Raw genomic sequence first — 17,908 nt, 5'->3', positions numbered from 1 at the left:
GCGCCCGTTTTCTTGCTTTGAAGCTCACTCATTGTATTTTGGATGAGTTTGGTGTTGTGGTTTGCCTGCACTGAGCTGCTCCACCTGATGGTGAAAACAAGAACATGACTTCTCTCAGGCTGTGAGGATTTATTTGAAAAACTGTGATCTCGGGGAAGCATTTAATGCTGTGTGTGCTGTGTAGTGCCTTAATCCAGGAGACTTGCTAATGATGATCTGTCTCCTTTATGCTCAAATGTAGAGCAGATAAGGCTATGTAAAGATGAAGGATGGGTCCTGTATGGAAGACTGCCTATATATAATGACACATGCAAGGAATCTTCTTCAAAGTATTCATGCTGTGAAACTATGCGAAGTCTCTTTGTTCTATTTGGTTTTCAGAGCCTACATCAAAAAATGCAAATTCTAAGCTGTTCTTATATTTTTGTCCATAGTTAGCATTAAATATATACACTTAACATAGCACAAAGTGGTTTGTACAGACCTTTGTTTTGCTTTTTCTTTCTTTCAGACACCCTGGCTCTGGAACACCAGGCAGTGCTGGAGCGGGTATCCATATCAGGTAAAAGTTAGAGTGCTGTCTAAAAACAAGCATGGCACTTCTGCAGAGCTCTGTTTTTTTTATGGTGGAGCTTTGTATGTATGTTTGTGTGAATTGGCTACTCAGCATTTCAGAGCATTGCTAAATTCTTCCCATCTTGCTTGAGTTCAAGATGGGAAAGATGAACATAGCTGTCAGACCTGAATTCCACACATTAAATACCAAAAGCTTCAGAGAAGAGTTTGCAGTTTAAGGAATTTAACCTGTCTAGAGTATATTTTCCTTTTTTTTTCCTTTTCTTTTTCTTTTTTTTTTTCTTCCCTAAAGTGCAGGGAAGAGGAAAAAAAACAATTGCCTGACTAGAAAGTGCGAAGAAGAGTACTGTCCAAAGGACACAGGAATCAACAGCCCTTGACAGACTGAACAGAACTGTGTTTGGATGTTACTGTTCTTGAAGGTCGTTGAAAATAGTTTAGTGGAGACAGTTCAGCAGAAATCTTGATCCAAGAAAAGTTGAAGGAATTTGGTCATGTAGCATCAGAAGAAATAATGACTTGAATTCCACCCAGAGACTGGAGGGTGAACTGAACAGCATAGGGAAGCAGCAGCAGAAATTGAATGGGGGAAGTGGTGAAACTTAATCCCTCAGAAACTTTAGGTACAATTGTTTCTTAGATTGATATAGCTACAGACACAGGTGCCTCTCAGCCCCATTTCCTACTTTCTTTGTGTTATTACATGCAGTAAGAAGTTGACTGAAAACAAAAGACCACAAAGCATACTGATTGAAGAATATGCATTTACCAGATTTACCAGAAGAACACTGTCATTTAGAACATCGGATACAACTTTTAGACTATGGGAGCTACAATTACTATATCTAATATCATTCTTGTAGTGGCGAGGGTCCAACATAAAGCAAATTGTCAAAGTCATGAAAATCATTGTCTTGAAGATAAAAATGTCTACTGTGTGTTAATCAGGGCTAAGTACTGGGTTTTCAATTTGTTCTGTAGGTTTTTTTCCATAACTATATAAAATTTCTAGTATTTTGTTTGCTACAACTCCTTTGTAAATTACTCAATAATGCATTGCAGAAACCCAGCTGGACTTTACTGTAGATAGTCAAATGGATCATTTGGGTGACAACACAGCTGTAAGCACTACTGAGGTTAAGTCAATGGAGAACTGGAGCTTAACATTTGAACTAAGTTAAACACAGTATTGATCCAAGAAGGAATCTGTGACGTCTTTAGAATTGCCCTACACTATCACTATGTATGGCTTTAGAAACGCTAATGCTGTTGTTCATAAAGCAGCTGACAATCTTAATTTTTTAGTAAAAATTTTCCCCAGTGAGCTCCCTTGCAATAACGGGTATAATAGTTGCAGTTTGTTGAGAGCTCTTATTTTCTTTCCCTTTTTTAATTACATGTAATTAAAAGTCTGTTGGCAATCTCTCTAACTCTTCTAATGAAAAAGGTTATATTGGCCAAAGAAATGGTTTTAAAGGATGAATTTTGAGTTACATTTTTCATAAAGCATGAGCATGTCTGTATTAAACACCCATAGAGCATTTCCTGGGAGTCCAAGGACTGGCTTTCAGCTGCAGAGAACTTGTCTGCGAAAGGGAATGGGAATAAAAGGTGCAGCCAAAATACCTCTTGCCAATGGAAACAGCTCATACCCTGCTTGGGTACATAGTTGTGGCAGTGCAAACTGCTCTAGAGATGATTTATCTAATCCCTTGGTAGATGCCCTCAGGAGCTTCTCCTTTGCCACTGTCCCTGTCTGTCATTGCCATGGAAGATGTGACTATTGTGGAGCATAAAGGCACATTTGCATGGAAATTAGAGTAGCTCCTTGGGCTGGCTCTCTTAGGCTGAGGGTCAAAGAGTATGTGTGTCACCAGCTACCTTCTTTGAAATTACCCTGGGTTGGTTTTGGTTGCACATTATTATTTTTCTTTCTTTTACTTTGAAACAACTCTGTAACCATATTGTATATCAGACAAAATGCTTGAATAAATATATTTTATTTTCTTCTTTCCAAATGTTAATATGGCCCCAGAAAATGGTTAAACTATTCAAAAGTAGGTATTTCTATTATAAAGAGTCCTGCTCAAAGTCCACATTTTCATCATGAGCAGATGAGATTATATGCTAGCATTGCTTTTTTTTCTAGTCTACTCTAACATTGTTTTTTGCTATGCTTTAAACCCCCATTACTGATATCCAGCAAGACGTTTCAAGTAAGATTTCAAAATGGATTTAGGATTACTCAGATTCTAGTTTTCTCTGTGTTCCAAATGGACAATATCATCATTTTTGGTATTACAGTATTGTCAGGGCTAAAACTTTAGAAGAGAGTGTGTTGGGGAGCTTTATTTTTCCAAAGCCATTAAAGTTTGAAAGAGGCAACCATCATAATTTTTTTCACAAAGGATAAAAAGTATGTATGTATAATTCAATAATCCCCTGTGATTAAGCATGTCTCCTATAGACCACAGGTGCCTATAATGTCAGACTCTGTTAACCTTTTCTCATCTCCATCTTTTAGCCACTGATGCCTGACCTTCATTACTACTACATAGTTGAATTGTCATTCTACTGGTCCTTAATGTTTTCTCAATTCATTGATGTCAAAAGAAAGGTAAGAACAATGAGACTAAAAACACTGAAAGCTTTAAGCTTTAACATGTGATTTTTTTACTTGAGGAATACCTGTATTACATGTGCAGTGAACTGGAAATACAATTCTTTCTAGTGTTCAACTCATGCAGATATTAATCACTGAGAAACTGGGATTGTCTTACTCAGTTCCTTGTTACTATAATGTGAGGTTTTTCTGCACATGGAAAGAAGGGCCTGGAGAAGATACTGAAGTGCAAATGGTAGAAGCCAGAATAACCTGTTTTCATGCAGTGACTTGAATGGAATTGAACAGGTAGTATCTGGTAGATGTACTGTTTCTTCTAGGAGTTAAAAAATGAAATACCAAGAAAAGGGCAAGACTGCCTCATAAATTCACAGTATCACTTTGTGAGATAAGATCTATGAGGGCTTTCAGTTTTTTCTACAAAAGGACAGCAAAAACATTTAATATTAAAAAGTGATATCGTATTTCTTTTTTACCCTTACAGTCATATAGTTGAGCATTGCAATTAGAAGGTTGTTAATGACAAAAAACAAGACTCTGTCCAAATAGAAATATTTTTCCAGAATTAGGTGCAACCTGTTCCATATTCCAAGTTCTCTTCTCTGAGGAGAATCCTAGTCCATAGCAGAACAAGCAGCACAGCAGTTACTCTGTAGTAACAGTCTGTTGAGCTATTCTTGCAGGGGCTTTAATGTTTCAAAATTATTTTTTTTAAACATTTGAACGGATTTTACGATATCCTTATGTGCTTTTTTTCAGCTGTCATTTAAATAAATGATTGTAGGCTATGGAAATGCTAATGGAAAAATTCCTGTTTATTAGAATTTTAGCAGGAGTATAACTCTGAAAAGAGTAAATGAAGGATGCAGTATGACCTGAATAAACTTCTCTGTCATTTAGAACCAAAGAGTATTCCTGGGAGTCCTATGCTAGAGCTACGTATATAGAAATGCACTCCTCTATTATTTGGATTTCCAGATTATTCTAGAAGTAGAAATCTCAAGAAAGCATCCACAAAATTTAAATCCATATTGGAGGATAAATTGTAAATAAAACAACCGGTTTATGATGAATGCATATAAATCCTTTGCTTTCATTGTCTGTAGATGTTAAACATTCTGTGAATCATGAGCCTGAAATGAGTATAACTTCCCTGTTTCACAAACCAAGACAGAGAGAAACAATGCTCAAGGGAGCTGTATGATAGAGGAGATGAATTTAAATCAAGATTAATATTGGCTAATATATTCAGCTGCAGGGGCCAAGACTATTTCTTAGTTATATATAAATGAGTTGTTATCAGAAAAACTTTAGGGCAATCTTCTGTGGAAATAGGATGGGATGTGGAGGTGGGAAGTGGATCGCCAACTCGCTAACAGCCAAGTTACACCCCAGCCACAGCTTTGCGATGCTTGAACCTAGAGCACCAGATACAAGCAGTGTCCCAAGCACCTGCTGTATCTGAGAGCATTCAGTGTCCAGCAGAGAGCAGGAGCAGAACATCTGCAGTGCAATGATTGCAAGTCAAAAGCCTTGCCTTTATCAGCACCATGCAGGGAACAGTGGAGATGCCATATTTATAAATAACCTATTAGGTCACTCACTGGTTTGGACTGTGCACACAGCTCTTTTTGGAGTGTAAGCAAAATTGAAAATGAGGAAGATCAGACTGGAGAAATGCAGCTGTGCCCTGGTGTCACACAATAAAATTGTTCAGAGTGCAAGCTGCCAAGGAAACCCACTGAGTTGAAAAATGTTAGTACTAGAGACTTAATAGTTGACAAAAAGGAGTACAGGCTTGACAGAGACACCGGTTCTTGCAACACTACTGTAGTTTTCTTTTAAAAGAAGGCTTAGTTTAAAAGAATGTGGCAACCTTGTAATGCACCCTATATGCAATGTATGGAATGGTGTTCATATGAACTACGGATCTGTTTAACAGGAAGCAGGAAATTTGCCAGCTAGTTATTGGATGCTATTGTAATATTTCACAATTGGCGTGTATGGAGAAGATTAACAGTTCTCAACCTGAGTAAGTTATTGATGTTTTTGTGTTACAGTGAAAGGAATATTTTTATCTAAATCTTGGTTATTGTTTTAGATACTTTAAATTCAGCAGCTGTGGCTGTGTTGCATTCCGGGATAGTCAGAAGTTCCCAGGCAGTCTCGTGCACTGCAGGGATTCAGACAAGTGATTTTTCCAAGTGCTTTTTTTCATGTTTGTCTGAAGGACGTGGGTTTGTCTGAAGGAGAGGTGCAGTGTGTCCTTGCTGGAAGCTGCAGCCCTCAGCACTGGCCTAACTCCAGCACTGGTCTTTTACTTACTGTAGATCAAGAGAAATGTACCTGCTGTTTTCCATCACCATTTTATTCTTCCCTGATAGCAAACTGATGACTTCAAAGATAAATTCCAGGGGTTTCTTGACTTTCAAATACTTGTTTATCTTTATTTAGGTGTTACAAATTCCACCTGATTGTCTTTGCTTGACTGGAGGCGTGAGCACACTAGGCTGTTGCACAAGCCTATTATTGGCATTAAGTTAGTGAACTGTGTGTATCAGCTTCTACAGTTTTATTAATTGCATGCTTTTAGCTTCATAAATATCTACTATGTTGCTGTAATGATATTCTTCCTTAAGGGTGTGCATTTTCAAAGATTGAAACCTAGTATGAATTGGTGTTTTATCATATTTTTCCAGCTTCCCATGCTCCTGTTTTGTAAAACACTGGGAAAAAAATACGGAAGTTGGTTAGGTTCACAAGCACCTGATGAAACTTAAAAGCAGTGAGGCTTATTTACATGATTTCTGGATATCTGATGTATTGTTTAATAGAAAAATATTTGACAGGCACATTTAAAGGAATGTATAAAATTTCTACTCAGTGTTTTAACAGGCTTGTAGAAGGTCTAGGAGACCTTTCTGTATATTCACACCTTTTATTTCCAAGCATTTGGCAATTCCTAGAGCTTCCATGTCTTACTTTTTTTTTATTTTAAATGACAGTTCACTCATTCCAAGAATAAAATTATCTGTAGCTTCTAATTTTCTTGAATACCGAATTTTGATTCTAGAAAATTTACACTATATTTTGCTAAATTTGGATACTAGATTTCTTTCTTCAAATAGACTTTTCTTGGTAAAGAAAGACACACAGAATTGATTTCTTTTGTTTCAGTGGAAGCAGATTGGATTGCATATGTTTTGCAGACTTTTCCCTTTCCTTGCTGATCTGTAATACCAGCCATGAAGATGATATTTTGCCCTTCAGTGGCACTAATGCTCTATTGCCCCTTGGCAGTTCAGTCAGTGAGTGTGACACGTTAAACAAATGTGAGTGGCAGAGGCATTAATTAAATCTTGGGGCCTTGTCTACAGCTTGAGACCCATGGGGCTTCTCTGCTGTCTGCTCTGTGTTCTTCCCACTGATGGTGTCTAGAACAGGTTCTTTCTCCTATTCTTAGCCACAGATTTTCTTAACATAGGCACATGACATCTTCCAGCAGTTACAGCTGGAGGCTATGGATCTTCTGTAAATAAATACATCTTTCACAAACATACATATGATTTGAAATACATTAACTGAAAAAAAACCCCACCAAAATTAAAAAGCCTATTCTTGTACAGCTGCTCTTCCACTATATATGGGTGAAAGTACTGGAAGTACTGAGTAAGCTGGGAACACAGGTACCACTTTGTATCTATGTGTTGATTACCCTTGTGTATAACTAAAATCCAACAGGTGACATCTTCAGAGCATAGTATTAATTAATGACTTAAAGAAATCTCACAAACAGGAAAGAAACATTCACAATAACGAAGCAGTCTTATTTATATAATTGCTACTTTTTTCCAATAGTTTTCCATAGGTCAGTCCAGCACTTCTGTTTCAGAGGTGGCAGAGTCAAGTAACTGTCCCTTTTAAGAAACATCATTACAGAAGGAGTTCCCCAGACAGCATTTCTTTAAGACTCATGCAAAAATGCAGAAGACTGCTGCCTGAGAACATTAGGATTGCTTAGGAATAATCCATATTGTCAGGAATGCCTTGAAGAATATCCAAGAGGGACTAGAAATCCAGTGTTTGTAGAACATGAATGTGTCAGCTGTGAAAATAGAGGAGATTTTCTACTTGACTTTTTGCCCCATTAGGACTGCCTATGTGCTAACATAAATGCATTTGGAAGGAAAATTTAGAACAGTGCCATAGTACATGCAGATGAAGGAGGTAAAGAGCTAGGCTGCAGTATGGCCATTGTGGCTTACTTTTAATCCCATGGAATAAGGTAGGTGCTTTGCTGGTTTTATTATAGTGAAATGGTGAAATGGTCACCATGTGTGGGTTTGTACTTACTGAAATGACTGAGATGCCATATCCTTGTTTTCCCTTAGGACACTCAGAAAGGGAGACAGCCTTTAATTGTCTTTTTATTCTGTCTGCTTGAAGAAAATGGATTTAAAGCAGTAGCTTGATATGACTGGTGAATGTATTTTATTGTGTTCCTTGCTTCTGGGGGCCAGATAATCTGGTTGAGAAATGTTGAGTGCTTACTAAACTGTCTTATGAGTCTCTGCATTTAGTCTTTTTATCTTTTCTCCCCCTCCCTGCCCTCCTACCCTTCTTCAGTTTTATGTTGAAGGTACTGGCAGTGCCTACTGAAGAGTAGGAAACAGGATCTTGTAGCACCTGATAGCATTAAACAGAAGTGGTAGGCTGGGGACAGGTTGTGCCCCTCTTCAGTTAGCTAGACTGCTCAAGCTGCAGGTTTTTCCATGGACTCCAGGTGTCCATTGCAGGGGAGGCACGTGCTGGTACTGAGAGGCAATGGCACTACACGTCCTTAAAAACAGCAGTGCCTGCTACATTCCCAGAGAGCTGTGGGAACACTGTGCAGTTATACTTCTCAGTACTGAAGAGACAGTGCAGTGAGGGGCTGGAGCTGATGCTTTTCTAGAGCTGCTCCTGTGTTAGTTGGAGCTCATGGCACTCTCCATAGGGCCCTCCTGCCCGATAGAGGTACCTTCAGTTCCTTTGCAAACCAGGCGCTGGCCCTCTAAAGACACAGTTTTGGTTTCTCTGGTGGGTCACTTAGCTGAAGACTACCACAGCTCAGCAGGACTGGCCCACAAAAGCTATCAGAAAGCCAAATTCCACCCCCCCAATGCACTTGGTGAGCAGGCTGCCTGAAGGAGCTGCTCCTTTTGACTGCCTGGATCACTCTCCTTTCTGACAGCACTGTGCATGAGCCACTAGATCTTCTGGGAGTTGTGGTACAAACTTTGCATCTGGTGCATAGAGAAACTCCCAGTTAAATATTGCCTGTGATCTTTTCTTAAGGTTTTTTATATTGCTTTCTCAAAACTGTACAGGTAATTCAGCAAATTCCAACAAGACTTTTTTACTGGCTCGGTGCCTTGCTGAGAAGAGTTTCATCTCTGCAGGTCCTGTTCTCTCATTAATCAGTCTGGGAGCCTACTAAAGGCAGGCAGGTTATTCCCTCTGCTTTATCTGCCCTGTGGCAAATACCTGGGAATGTGATGTTACTTCTGGGAGCTTCAGGGCTCCCAGATTTTTCAATAGTAACAGTTACTTTCTGGCCAAATAACAGAGTTACTGATCTGGAGACCAGCTAACCTGCATCATTTGGGAGGCAGGGGGTTAGAACCAATTAGGAAGAGATGCACCAGCTCATTTAAATACTTTTCTGGTCCTGTTACAGTGTGAAGACAAAGCACCTTGATTTAAAACAAACAAATAAAAGCCCAGATCTGGGATTCTCTCAGTTTTCCTTGGCAGGTGCCTGTTGTCCTAGTGCACTGGAAATGTGTTTAGTCTTCCCTTTTAGCTATATTCTTTCTTCTGAATGGTGCATTATTTAGCACTTGGTTATGCATATTGTTATAATCATATGTTATTTGGTGCATAAAAAGTGTGGTGGAATTTGATTTGCATGTACATATGCCTTTTCAAAGTAACTTCTACTGTAAATGTTTACTTTATTAGGTTAAATTACTATGGACTGAGAATTGCGGTCATTGCCTAGCTTTCAATAAGGTTTTTTGCATTTGTTTAACATACAATGATTATCTTTTTCAATCTAAATGATATACAGAGCAGGGTATATAAGGCACTTATATAGTAGATCTTTTTATATCTTAAATATAATGCTGGATTTAAGAAACACCCATCCAGTTTCGTATATGAGTACAGAATATCAGTGTTTGCTTCATATTTATTTTTTTTGTGTGTGTATCTTTTCCTTGCTTCTGCTGTTCTAGGATTTTGGAATCATGTTTACACATCACATTGTAACAGTCACCCTGATTACCTTCTCATATGTAACCAATTTGACACGAGTGGGAACCTTGATCTTATGTCTTCATGATGCAGCTGATATTGTCCTAGAGGTGAGATAATTCATATTTCATCCTTTCAGTAGGTAGAATATTTTTGCTTTGCAGAACAAATATTTCCTCAGCCAGTTTAAGATAGTAATAGTGATTAATATAGTGTATTTACTTGCATAAATATCTTGCGCTTGTAGCAGCATGTGTTTCTGATTTCAGACTGGTTTATCCCTCGATATACTGCTTGCACAAAGCAGAGACTGGTAATGCATTGTATGCCAGGGAGGGTTACATGCAGATTTTAAATACAACATGGTAAAATCAAAATCTAAAGTTTCAAAATCTGGAAAGTGGTGAAAGTGGATCACCTGGTTCTTAACTTCTGTGACATGGCATGTGAAGCAATAACTGTCTCCAAAAGAATCAAGGTGTCACAGTGTGTTTCTGCTCTGCTTTGCTGGGCAGAAGGTGTTTTGACAATTTAATGGCTTTTTTGAGTGTGGCCAGTGATCTGACCTCTGATTTTCCAGGTTCCAATGTTACTGGATCCCAGTACCAACATTAAGCAGTTGTATTTGGAGCAGAAGGGATGATTTAAGTTCTTTTAAGTTAAGTTGGTCTGTAACTTCTATAGTGGTAACTTAGACATGGCATCATTCATTATCTGCATCAGTTACTAGATAGCTCTGGGTCATGCTAGAATTTGGCTGTCTCTGAACTGTCCTCCAAAGTTAATAACTATTTTGTCTGAAATTATTTTTTATTCAAGTATCCGTAAGGATACCTGTTTTGGAAGACTATAGACTCACTGTGTGAGTCACCTATTGCAAAATCAAGATCCTGCCACTCTGATTCAGTAGCGCTGTTAATATGGTTTTATTTTTTAATCTTTTTTAATCTAGAAGGCACGTGACTGCCTGAGATAGAAGGCAAAAGAGAATGTGGATTTTTCATGATAAAAATAATCACATATTTGAAAGCTGATTTTTCTGCTTTAGTAATGTGTATAGGTAGCTGTGGCTTCACCTAAACTTTCTTCATTCCTCTTTTCTCACCACCTGAAAGAAGTACTTAAAGTTGTTTATTCTAGATCAGACCAGTGTCTGTGGAACTATGAAAACACTGGAGAGCAGCTGTACTAGGCTACCTAGAACTTTACCCTCTGTTCATTGACTAAGACAAAGAGGAATTGCTGGTATTCTCACCAGAGTTGCAAACATTGACCAAATAGGCTTCCTCATGAGGCACATACTTAATAGTCTTTCCAGTAAATTCTTTCAGTCTGGTTTGATTGGAAATTCTGCTAGGGCAGTGGGTCACAACACTGGTGCCATATGAGAGATGGACTCTTGCACACTGCTGGCATTTCAGAGGGGAATGTCAGTGCAGAGGAAGAAAACTATCACACTGCAAAAGAAGTTGGTGAAATATCTTGCCATGATGGGTCAGTTGTGCACCTGACCTGTGCTACCTATTACATATTTGTAAAAATGAAAAGCTATTTCTGGAGGCCACTAGATGCTTACCATCTATCATTACAAAATGAAACACATCCATAGAAAGCTGGAACGCACCCTTTTTTATTATTCTCCTTGCAAAATGTAGGGTGCATTGGTGGGAATACTGGAGGTGAGATTTTTTTTCCGCAGGTCTAAAGATTTTTGGAATTATGGAAGAACCATAGTAAAATTTTCAAGAATATGTAATGTTGTGTTATTCAGTTGTAGTCATGGAAATACATCCAGAAATCCTGAACTGAATTTTCTATCATGTGAAAAGCAGGAAAGTTAGTAATGCTTCTGCTTTGTATGTTGGTACCAAATTGTTCTGTTTTCCTTCAGACTAGGCTGTGAGTACAAACTGCTAGGAAATTTATTTGTGTCCTCTGGAAAACAGGGCTGGTTCAGAAGGGTTGTGTTTTCTTCACAGCGCTGGTGGCTTTCCTCATGTTCTAGGAGCTTCCTAACTTGGTTTCTTTAGTGAGGAATATTCTTCTTGTTCAGATTTTTAGTAGGAACATTGCAGAAATTGGGTAACATCCAAAAGTGCATGTTTGGTTTTGGCACCCAGATTATCTGTTTCTCTGGTTTGAATTCTGCATTCAGAATCGTATTCTGTATGCATAGTTGTGGTAATTTTGCTCCCTCTTAGTGCTCTGGAAAGCCTGCACAAGTATCTCCTGGGATATTGGGAGCTGGATGTGGGTCCCCTCAGAAAGGAGCTTTGAAAGGGTTCCCAGTGAATTTGGTGGAGTCTCTGGATACATTTGACAGAAAGCAAGAAGAAAGACTGTCCCTATCTCAAAGCAGATGTTATTTTAAAATAATTAACTGCTTGTACACATTAACACTGTGGAAGCAGCACAGACATCTTAAAACAAGCTTGCCTCCCTAGATACCATTTTCTTCAGAGAGAAAAGGGTAGAGAAACTTCTGGGAAGATCAATGTTTTAATGAGCAGTTTCAGAGAAGAGTAATGAATTAGTAAGTCCTTCACAGGGAAAGAATCGGAAGACTGCATGAAGACAAGTGAGAAAAGCATGTAAATATAAGCATAAGGCAGCAAGTTAGAAAGCAGAAGCTGAAAAGAGAGCCTTGGAAAAAGACTTGAAGAGGGGGGTGTAATCATTGAAGGGGAAATTATTCTGTATAGGCAGAAAAGGAAGAAGACATGCTTTAGAAAAGCATAGTGTATGGGATGTACTGAAGGAATTGAGACAAAGTTTATATATAGCAGCTACTAGAAGGTCAGAGAGCATGGGGCACATGGAAGATAGATGGATGCTGAAAATGCCAGTGGAGCATACCAAAAAGGTGAAAACTAAGCAGGTAAAGAGGTTGGAGACAAAGACACCATAAGCACACTGGGGTTCAGTAAAAGGTTGAGAAGAGTTCTGCAAATCTGAAATTGTAGAATCTCAAAAATGCAATTGAGTGGGAAATAAAGAAATTAAATACATATTCTAGTTTTATGCAGTCTGGTTTGGTTTTTTTTCCAATGAAGATATTTTCCAGCTGCTTGGTGGAGAGGAGTTCCAAGATCACTGTGAGATGGCCCAGTGAAAATGTTAGCAATTTCATAAAAATTTGGTTTATTCTTTTTCTTACAGCTTATATACAGTAAAAGAGAATTCAGTTGTCCTCGTGGAAGTAAAGAGACATCTTTTTCTTTTACAGGCTGCCAAAATGGCAAACTATTGCAAGTGTCAAAAACTGAGTGACCTCCTGTTCCTTACATTTGCCGTTGTCTTCATTGTCAGTAGGCTTGGCATATATCCCTTATGGTGAGTAAGGACATTGTTTTCCTCAAATGCTAGGCATGAAACATGCTTGAAATAACTATGTTATAATTGAACATGATTCACTGCCATTACTCTGTTTCCCAAAGCACCAGGGAGAGTTCCAAACACAACCAGGTGCTGAAATAGCCTATTTGCTAGAGTGCCATTGTGTTTACTGTGTGCTAGATGAGAAACATCTGGGGCTTCTGCTGGTGTTAAGGTAGAAATGAGTTGGAGACAGCATAACTTCAGACTAGCAGGTGGCTGGCTATGTTGGCAAGAAATGAGAGGAAAAGCTTTCAGTGCACACTTCATGAACACTTTCAGCTTAAAGAAAAACACAGTGGATTAAGTAAAGTCTGACCTGCTGGAATTGGCATAAGGTTGTTATTGCCATGCAGATTGCAATACCTCAGGCTACTCCTTTTCCACCTCTCCTTTGAATTGGAGTTCCTGGGGCAGCTGTGTAACACATATGTCTAGAAGGTAGTTACACAGGTCTTACTGTAATGGCTACCCTTAGATAGCCAGAGGCAGTTTCATTGTTCGCAGCTGTTCTGTAGGCAATGCATGTGGGAGTCAGAGTTAGCAGGGATGAACCATGGGATACATGAGCTTGTGTCTCACAAATCCTTTTCCTCTATGAAACAGCAATTCTAAATCTTCAGCCCTATTAGTTTGCATGTCAGCAAAGATGACTCACTGGAGTGGCAGCAGGCCAGGAAGTATAGTTTTGCTCTCCTTTGCTGAAATTTCAAAATAGCAGAATTTGGTGCCTGATTAATATTACATAAATATGCAAATTTTTCTAGCATAAAAGCTGAGAGGTATAAAACCAGTGTGAATGTAATGTAAAAGCAAGACTGTAATTTATAAGAAAACTTCCCCCATCCAGGAAGGTGAATACCCAAGACAGGCTTCCAGAGACGTCACTTCCGAAGCACTGGTGTGCTGTTGTGCTGCCGCTTTGCACAAGTGCCATTTAATTTTGCATAAAGGTGCTAATAAAGAATTCAGAATGTATCAAATGCTGTTGTTTGAAGGGTGTTTAACAGCAGGGCTAAGACAAAAGAAACTGGCAATTAGGTATATATTTAGCAGTCTTTCTGCAGGCATCTGTAGTTCATTTAAGCAATAACTCAAAAACCCCAGGATACTTTCTGCCTCCTGCTGCTAAGTGAATGTAGGAGTAAAGCTGCTATTTTCACTGACAAGACATTTTGCTTGTGAAATTCTCCCACTTGCACATAATCACTGTTCTAGCAAATTACAACACAGAACACAACTCTACATGACTCAGAGGAAACATGATGCCTTCTCAGGTGATACAGGATTGTAGGGAGAATGAAAGCAATCTCAAACAAAATAATTATATAAATTATGCAAGCCTTTGGCTAGTCTAATCAGGCTGGGTAAAGCAGTTACTTCAAGCTCTCAGGGAAGCTGGGCTTATATTTATTTACCAGGTTAAGGCACCAAGCCAGTAAAATTCAGGTTCTTTCAAATTGCTCTGATTAGTTACTAGCATGCAGTTTTCCTGAGTTTTTCACTCCTTTTGATTACTTTTATAATGAGTTATATTGTCTGGGAACAAAGATAGGTAAAAAATTGTGTTTCAGTGACAAGTACTGCTGTCAAAGGCGAGGACACAAGTGGACAGCCTTGGCTTTCATGTGACCTGTAAGGTCTCAGCATGCGCATATTACATACATGCACTGAAAAATGTGAAATAGTGCCTTAACAGCGCAGATTTAAATGAAAGCCTGATTTAAGCAGATTATAAGGAGCAGAGGTCATGTTCTGCATATGCTGTCCCCCAGATTCTCATCTAGGCAAATTTGGTGTAATTCAGGTTGTCTGTATTATGCCCTTCTGTTCTTCATCTCTTTCTACACTGTCAGTGTCCAGAGTATTGCATTACATTAAAAGCTGTGAAGATGGACTGTCAACTACTTTGATTAGTTGTTATAGTCTTGTTTGATGTCAGTAGGTACGTCTTAGCTGGACATTCTGTTTGTGAGTCTGTTTGGAAATATTCTGGGGAAAAAGTTGGAAAAGATAATTCTCACTGTTAAAAGTCAAAGTTGTTTCAGGTGTATGTCTCCTTATCAACTGCAGTGTATGGCTCATTTCTGCTAAATGAGATTTTGGTTCCAATGTACTTTATAGAGGTATGGGTCAGCCAAGCCTCAGAAAAACAACTTTGTTCCTTGCTGTTCTTTCATTTCTAAAGCTTGTTCATGACTGTGCATACAGTCTGGCTTATGGCTGATGTCTGTTTGCCTTTGTGTGGCAATGAGTATCTGCATGAACCAGACAAGCCTGGCATGATTCTTCATGAGTTACATTTAACTGCAGTTCACCATGGTGAGCCTAATGAACCATTGTTACTTATTACCAGACTTGCAGTCATCTCTGCATGACTGGCAGAATAGCTCCTCCTGAGTTCCACCATTGGCTGAACACTAGCATGGGGCATAGCCCTGTCCTTAATGCACACGCAGTGTTTCCAAATAGTGATACGGTATTGTAAGTCTGCACTATTCCCTTTCATTTATCCTGGAATCAGCTTCTCTCTGAGCAAATAGGGCAGTGCAGAACCCCCATAAGAAGCAGCTGCTACAAAGATTTGCTGGCCCTCTCTTTTTCCTAGTTTTGTTCTTCAGCTGATATTGACTGAGTTGAATTGTTGTCTTTCATGCTGGTTTTCTTTTCTGTCACATTTTCTCCTGATTGGCCCTTGGACTATGTATGTTGTATGGGAAGACAGCATGTGGACCCCAGCAGAGTCACCCTGCTTCATTCCTCTGAACATACTGGTAAAATAGAAAGCTCCAACCTACCTTTAAAAGCATCCTACAGTGCCAAAGCAATATGTAGGCAGTAGTTAAAGCAGGAGTCCTGGTCAGTTATTTCACATAGTAAGAATTCAGGTAGCCAGATGAAACCCAGCTGCCCAGACCTTGTCTGCACTCTGGATGAACACAGTTGTTTTGCAGTGGTTTTAGTTACTCTTGTTGGATTGTAAATCTTTCTAGCCTAGCTAGTATAATGAAAAAACTTTTTTATTAAGATAGTATCTTCTTACACTTTCTCAAATTCATTTTGCTCAGAATATTGTCTAAACCAGAGCACAATCATAAGTTGCTTGTGGATAGCAGATACTGAAAGAATAAATTATGATTTTGATACTTAATTCCTGATGCTATTCATACTTTCATTGCGTGGATGCTGTAGAACTTGCAAAAATTATCTGCTGTGATTACATATCAGTCTGTAGTTTCAGCAGGCAACTTATAAGCAATCAGTTTATCAAGAGCATTTAATAACAAGGTTTTGGCAAACTAACAGTAGTATATTCAGAAACTCATAGGCTTCAATTTATGGATTAAAAAGAAGGTTTAATTAACTAAGTCTCTATAAATTTACTCACAACTCCTGTCTTAGCTCTTTAGCAGAGCCTATATATTGTCATCCCATCTGCTTCTGACAAAACATTATCAGATGTTATTCTTTCTAATGCCTAGTTATTTTATTTCCTCGATTTTTTTACAGCATTTGTGAACTCAGGCCTCTGGAGTTTTACAAGAAGCAAGGATGAAATCTTTGGAGAACCAGGTTAATAGTGGTCCAGCTATTTACAGGGAAGCTATAAGAAAGGGAAAGGTTAGAGGTGTCATTCACCATTATGGGCTTGCAATGTAAATAACAAAAAGTGGCATTTGCTCAGTGTTGCTGTTTTTAAAATTTTCATGTGATCACAGTAGGAAAAAATTACATGAAAAAATATTTCATCAGACTTCCAAACTATTCTTATCCTCATTTTTAGTTTCTACAGACTACAGTTTCTACAGTACTCTGTGGCTATAGTAATGCTTTCTGTTGTCAAGGATAGCCTATTCAGCTGGTGTTCTTATTTATCTTTTTATTAAGAAAAATGTGTTGTCTAAAACCAGTGCTCCAACTGGAAACAGGACAGATACCTGTGCAGTGGCACTTCTCATGCTCAGAATTATTCTGCCAAGTGTAAATGTGTCAGGGCAAGGGAAGCAGCATGGGTGTTTTTCTTGGGGCCAGACATCTAAGCCACTTTTAAATTGGCTCAGGTAGGTAGTTTGAACTTGGGCAAACATTCTGCCTCTTCTCAGCACCTTTTCTCTTAGAGGTATCTTTAGCACCAGGGTTTGCTGTTACTGGCAGATATTTTGTGGCACTACAGAGTCAATACAAAAGCAGAACAATGCTACTGCAAGCTTCTGAAGTATGTGGGATGTAAAAATCATAGCTCTGCAAAAGCAGGAGAGTAAGTTAACTTACCAGCTTGAAATAGTAGTTGACTTTTGAACACCATGATCAACAGCCATGATGGAGCTGGTGTCTTGTTTGTGTTCAGCTGGGAGGAGGTCATTGTGGCTGAACACCCTGGGAGAAACACAGCCCCCATGTAAATGAGCACATTCTATGGGTTTCCTCGGTGTTGCACAATGGCACAGTTTGACCCATAGTATCTCTGAAGATATAAATAAAGAAAATTGGATTAAACTGAAAACTGTTTAGGGATGATTTCACAGACATTGTTATGGCATATAGTTAACACAACTGCACTTATTTTTTGTCATCAGAAATGGGCATGAGGATGGCTTTTTTATACTCTGATACTCTGTTTTGCAAAGATTGGAAACTATAGTTTACAACAAATGCTTTTCCTCTTTGGAGAATAACTTGCACTCCAATTTACAACAAATGCTTTTCCTCTTTGGAGAATAACTTGCACCCCAGGAAAATGGATCTTGATATGTGTTTTCTGTTCCTCATGTGAAAGTTTTATATGCTCCTGAAGATTTTCAGACTTTGAAGTGTCATTTTTAGTGTAACATAGTTCTTCAGTACTTGTGAGTTATTATCATGGGCCTTTACACAAGCATTTTGCCATATCACATTACTGATACAACATCTTGCTGAGTATAATTACATTCTGCTAGAAAATTTGATTTCTCTCCATATCCTGATATCTATGAAGGACTCTTCGGAGGTTTTAGTTTGGATTGTGAAACTGTCTATGACCTCATATCTTTGTTTTTC

The 17,908-nt window shown here is 38.6% G+C and overlaps 1 protein-coding gene across 4 annotated transcripts in view; it reads left to right on the top strand.

The window, feature by feature from the left end:
- The window catches only part of CERS6 (ceramide synthase 6), a 97,510-nt gene that overhangs the window by 64,064 nt on the left and 15,538 nt on the right, over positions 1-17,908 (top strand). For all 4 annotated transcript variants that reach the window (XM_086896784.1, XM_086896783.1, XM_086896786.1 and 1 more), the window contains exons 5-8: positions 512-562; positions 3,101-3,193; positions 9,478-9,606; positions 12,723-12,829. In XM_086896784.1, coding sequence (XP_086752910.1) covers positions 512-562; positions 3,101-3,193; positions 9,478-9,606; positions 12,723-12,829 — 380 coding nt within the window. The remainder of the gene's footprint in view (positions 1-511; positions 563-3,100; positions 3,194-9,477; positions 9,607-12,722; positions 12,830-17,908) is intronic.

The sequence above is a fragment of the Cyanistes caeruleus genome, chromosome 7, assembly GCF_971803275.1.
Source record: "Cyanistes caeruleus chromosome 7, bCyaCae1.hap1.1, whole genome shotgun sequence".
Lineage (NCBI taxonomy): Eukaryota > Metazoa > Chordata > Aves > Passeriformes > Paridae > Cyanistes > Cyanistes caeruleus.
This window is presented reverse-complemented; position numbering and strand designations above follow the sequence as displayed.